Below are 5,000 nucleotides of genomic sequence, written 5' to 3'. Positions count from 1 at the left end.
TGTGAATGTGGAGACATTATCTGTGTGTGTGTGTGTGTGTCTGAGTGTGTGTGTGTGTGTGTGTGTGTGTGTGTGTGTGTGTGTGTGTGTGTGTGTGTGTGTGTGTGTGTGTATGTGTGTGCGTGTGTGTGTGTGTATGTGTGTCTGAGTGTGTCTGAGTGTGTGTCTGAGTGTGTGTGTGAAATGTTCCATATCATAACTCTGGGCTTAGGAGGTGATGATGGCCAGCTGAGAGCGGCTGTGCAGAGGCAGTGCCAAGGCTTCTGATGGAAGAGCGCCTGATCCAACACGGGTGTCAGCGCACAGCGCACTGAGGCAAGGGAGGGGGCGTCTGCCCTCGCATTCACGGCTCCACCGTCACGTCGATGTATAACATCAGCAGGGGATGCTGATGAAAGAGCTGTGGCAGTCTTACCAGTCTGACAGAGTCTCCGAGGAGTTGAAAGGTGCGCCAAGTCAAATACAATTCCAATTAAATCTCCTTTAGTGTGTGACAGAAAAAAAGTTTTTGCAGTACTTCAGTAAATACTGTACATCTTTAAGTCATAAAGTCATCAAACAACTCCTAACATCTGGTTCAAGAAGACTAGAGCTGTCCTTGTGTGAGGTGTGGTGTAGGAGTGCGTTTTACAGATCGGGAATTTGCATTGAGTGATTATAGAGTAGATTATTAGTTTATTGTTATTAGAGTACAGATGAGATTATGGCACAGGATTATAATGGGAAAAGCAAGTATGCCACTGTGTGTAACAAATATTCTCCAAAATACTGTATCACATAGTTCTGTATGTCACACTGTTCTCCATATCTCTTTTTCAGTTATAGATGTATTATAGATATTATATTAGCCCCCACTGCTGTTCGTGATCCTCACCTTGCCATTGGTGTCCTTAGGCTGAAGGCCACTGGCCTGGATGATGTACACTCGCACCAGGCACTCCTCAGTGCCGTTGGGGGGGAGCAGGCTGAACTGGCGCGGGGGCATGGGTGTGGAGGGGTCATCAGGCAGGGGGTAGATCTTAAACATGCCCTGAGATTGGAACACAAATCAGTCTGAATGATGACAGGACACTGTGGGCCCTCAAAAAGACAAAACAAGCTCTTCGTGAGGCGCAATCATGGAAGAGAGAACTAAAACAAGCTCTTCGTGAGGAGTAATCATGGAAGAGAGAACTAAAACAAGCTCTTTGGGATGAGCAATCATGGAAGAGAGAACTAACCTCAGATAGTTATTTTCAGGGTTTGTCTCACTAGGCTTCTTTAACATCTACAACCGTTTATTTGATTTCAAAACACAGTATAGGGTGACATTGAGATTTCTTGTGTCTTTGTGTGAGGTCATGTGAGGCAAACCTTACTTTGAACTCTCCGACGATGGAAAGGTCCTCGCTCTCGTCCTGAGTTCGACCACGATACAGCTTGAAAGTCTGGCAGAAGTCTGCCAACTTCTCAAAACTGTCCGTCTTCTCCAGCTCACGGTCATAGATCTGAGAAGAGGTAATGGGTTAGCACTGACATTCTGTATATGTCTATGTGTGTGTGTGTGTGTGTGTGTGTGTGTGTCTTAAACTTATTTCACCTCATTTACTCCTGGCCAGACACACTGATGGTGAAAATATTATTCCTGTGTAGCTCCACACCGTGTAGTACAACACGTCCATTGTCACAGAGGCTAGACGACTGAGCTTTACCAGTCCTGGATCAGAATCATACTGGGGTTGCTATTTAGTTTCTTCTATATATAAACATTCACAGAAAATGACCTTCGCAGTAACCAAGGCATTTCGAAATTCAATAAGTAAAGTTTAAAGTTGCATCGTTACAGGAAAAATAACTAGGGTGAAAATTTATGATGGCGCAGTGGTGTAGGCCAACACCACAGGATTGGTGCAGTGAACGGACTGGGTCAGAGCCACGGGAGACGTACCACCGACACGCCGACAGTATGAACCAATCCCAATAAACACCCGGCCTTGTTATTTTCAAAGGATCCATGAGACAAACGACGCAAAGCCCCCAAAGCCCACAAGCGCACAGGCACCCCTGCCCAACCCCCCCCCCCAGACCCCCCCCCCCCCCCCCCCCCCCCCCCCCCCCCGCCCCCTCTGTTGGTCCAGCTATCACAAACTCAGCTGCTTATGTCAGCATTTTTGGCTAAAGGGTGTCTGTGTCACCCCTCCTGGGAGACTGACAACTCATACCATAGCAACCGGCAGCCATCAAACCAAAATCCCACCGCCTACAACAACCCTCCCCCTCCCCCCTTCCACACCCCCACTCCAGTTTCCAGCCCCGAGACGAGGTCGCCCTGAGAAACGGACTCTTGTTGGATAACAGTCAGAAGTTCTCGGGCTTTGGGAAAGGTTGGAAAGAGTGGCTCATGAGCAAACGAGCCTCTGACAGGAGAGATCAGAGACAGGCGAGGCAGGGACACAGGGTGGAGCGGGCGGGGAGGCGGGGGGAGTCGGGGGGAGGCGAGGGTGGGGGTGGGGTTGGGGGGGTTAAATTTGGGACCATGACGTCAGCACAGGCAGCCCCAGTCTGCGTACGGTTATCCCCCTGCGACATTCCCGACATGAATTCATTGGAAAGCTTGGAAGCTGGCAGCAGCAGCAGCAGCAGCAGTTCGCTGTGTTCTGACAGAGCAGCCCGTGGGAAGCCCGAGTGGCCGTGTCAGGGGTGAAGTGCATGCATTGAAACAGGCACGTGCGCTCCTGCGCTCCTGTGCTCCTGCGCTGCGCCGAGACTGGGAATCCTTTTGTCTGCAGAGCCGCCTGCACGCATGCCCATGCTATAGCAACCGTCTTCTTTTCATGTGGTCCCACTAACCAGGGCTGTGCTGAGGAGGTTGAGGGGAGAGCGTGTCTGGATCCACTTTAATGTCCCGGTGATGCCCCTTTTTTATGTGCTACGATTCATAAACCTCTTGAAAAATGTTCAACCATAATAGTATGGATGAGTCACTTCAAGGGATACTAGCCCTGACCATGCTGATAGTATCAAGCTTCTATTTGACTTAAAGTACCTGAAGCATGAGACATAATGCAACACTCTGCAAGAAGACTGGAGACGGCACACTGTAGCCTGCATCTCTGTAGAGCATGGGTGTGTCTGGGAATAAAAACGAATGACACAGACTAGAGTTTGTGACTGACTTGAGGGGAAACAGAGACACAGCGCACAACCCCAATGGACACATCAGCCCTGTGTGGTGAGAGAGGACGGGATATGACTGAACATGCATCCAGAGATGCGTCCCACCCCAGGGGTACAGTGGAGTCTTCTGATGATATGACAGCAGAGGGGACTGTGTAGATTTACCTGCAGCGTGTCGAGACCCTTCTCCAGGTAGCTCCCACACTTGTTCCTCTCTCCTGTGGAGGCGTAGTACTTGCTCCACCAGTCCATGAACTCGTCCTCCTTCGGTAAGAGAGGAAGAGGAAGAGGGGGGGTGGGGAAAGGGATTATCAGCAAACATTCTAGAACAATAACAGATATACCGCTGATCTCAGGTGCTGCGTTGGGAAGAACTCAAAGAGGTAGGACACAGCATAGAATGCACTGATAACACCTAACACCCCAGAGACAGACAGGGACTATGTGCAGCAGAGATTCCACATGGGAGTGAACTTACCCACAGCGCCACCTATGTGTCCAGCAGAGAGGAGTTTAGAAGCACACAGCAGAGGGTGAGATTAGTGATTTAAGAGTCAAGAGAGTGAAATTCTGAAACACTGAATGTGCAATCAAACATGCGTTCACCCCGATGAGTGTGACACCATCTTAGGTCATAATCAAACATGCGTTCACCCCGATGAGTGTGACACCATCTTAGGTCATAATCAAACATGCATTCACCACGATGAGTGTGACATCATCTTAGGTCATAATCACTCTGTAATCCAATGAAGTGCTCATGTATTAGATCAGGCGTTAGATATCAACATCAGAATGTGATTGTTCTGCTGAACAAGCTATCAGTGTTCAGTGAACAAGCATTTCTAGCCACAATCTTTTCTGCTGAACAGAAAATAACCAGCCTTGCACACACACACCCTTGCGCACACACACACACACACACACACAGACACACACAAAGTTTGGCTAGTCATGTGAGCACTTGATCTACAGTATGATACGGTTATGTAAATACTTGTGAGTGAGTGTGAGTTTGAAAAAAAAAAGACAAAGGCATACAGTGGAGGAGGAGTGTGTGTGTGTGTGTGTGTGTGTGTGTGTGTGTGTGTGTGTTTGGGTATGTATAAGTGACCTATCATTTCTTTGGTCTATCAAACACTCTCTCCACCCATACACACAAAGTTTCCAGAACCTCCACTTATCCTTGCAAACAGGGACAGGGCTCTGCATTCTTTTAATGGTCTTAAGTGCAACAAGCGCGCAAGAGGAAAAACACAGTCAGGCAGAAGAATAGTGGAATTTTTCTTCTTTTCCATGTTTTTTCCCTCTCCAGCAGTGGTTGTGGTGTATGGCAGCGTGGCACGTGTTTTCGGCCGTGAGTTGTGGTGCCTGCCGATGTTGTGTTTAAGTGGTCCACGCGCCACTGTGGTGCCAAGAAATGGAGCGATGCCCACCGCTAATCAGGGTGCCAAGACCGGGAGGAATCTGGACAGAGTGGCAGAAATAATCAGGGGATGGAGGGCTGAGAATGGAAGGGAACAGGGGAGGGGGGACGGGGAGCGCGACAGAGCGCACGTCCCTCCCGGGCTTGGGGGAATCTCCTCCAAGAAATGTGGAGATTGACGGGGGTGAGAGACGGGGGAAGGTGCAAGGGAAAGAGATGGAGGAGTGATTGAGCCTCCGGAGGAAGGGGGCGGGGGTGGCCGCGCTCCTGTGCCAGTCGACGCGACGTGTCTGCCCACGAGGATGGCAGGGCGTGTGGTGGGGATTTGCAGTCTATCGTGAAGCCTCCTTCAGGGTGAATTAGGTGGGATTGGTGGGGCGTGTGGCAGGCGAACCGCTACTGAATGTGGCCCTTATGC

General features: G+C 49.8%; 1 protein-coding gene across 9 annotated transcripts in view; it reads right to left on the bottom strand.

Moving 5' to 3' along the window:
• The window catches only part of dysf (dysferlin, limb girdle muscular dystrophy 2B (autosomal recessive)), a 76,520-nt gene that overhangs the window by 10,283 nt on the left and 61,237 nt on the right, over positions 1–5,000 (bottom strand). For all 9 annotated transcript variants that reach the window (XM_031584586.2, XM_031584591.2, XM_031584590.2 and 6 more), the window contains 3 exons: positions 3,322–3,420; positions 1,359–1,487; positions 875–1,030 (listed from right to left, as the gene is read on the bottom strand). In XM_031584586.2, coding sequence (XP_031440446.1) covers positions 875–1,030; positions 1,359–1,487; positions 3,322–3,420 — 384 coding nt within the window. The remainder of the gene's footprint in view (positions 1–874; positions 1,031–1,358; positions 1,488–3,321; positions 3,421–5,000) is intronic.

This window comes from Clupea harengus, chromosome 18 (genome assembly GCF_900700415.2).
Source record: "Clupea harengus chromosome 18, Ch_v2.0.2, whole genome shotgun sequence".
Taxonomy (NCBI): domain Eukaryota; kingdom Metazoa; phylum Chordata; class Actinopteri; order Clupeiformes; family Clupeidae; genus Clupea; species Clupea harengus.
Note: the sequence above shows the minus strand (reverse complement) of the source record. Positions and strands in the feature narration are given on the sequence as shown.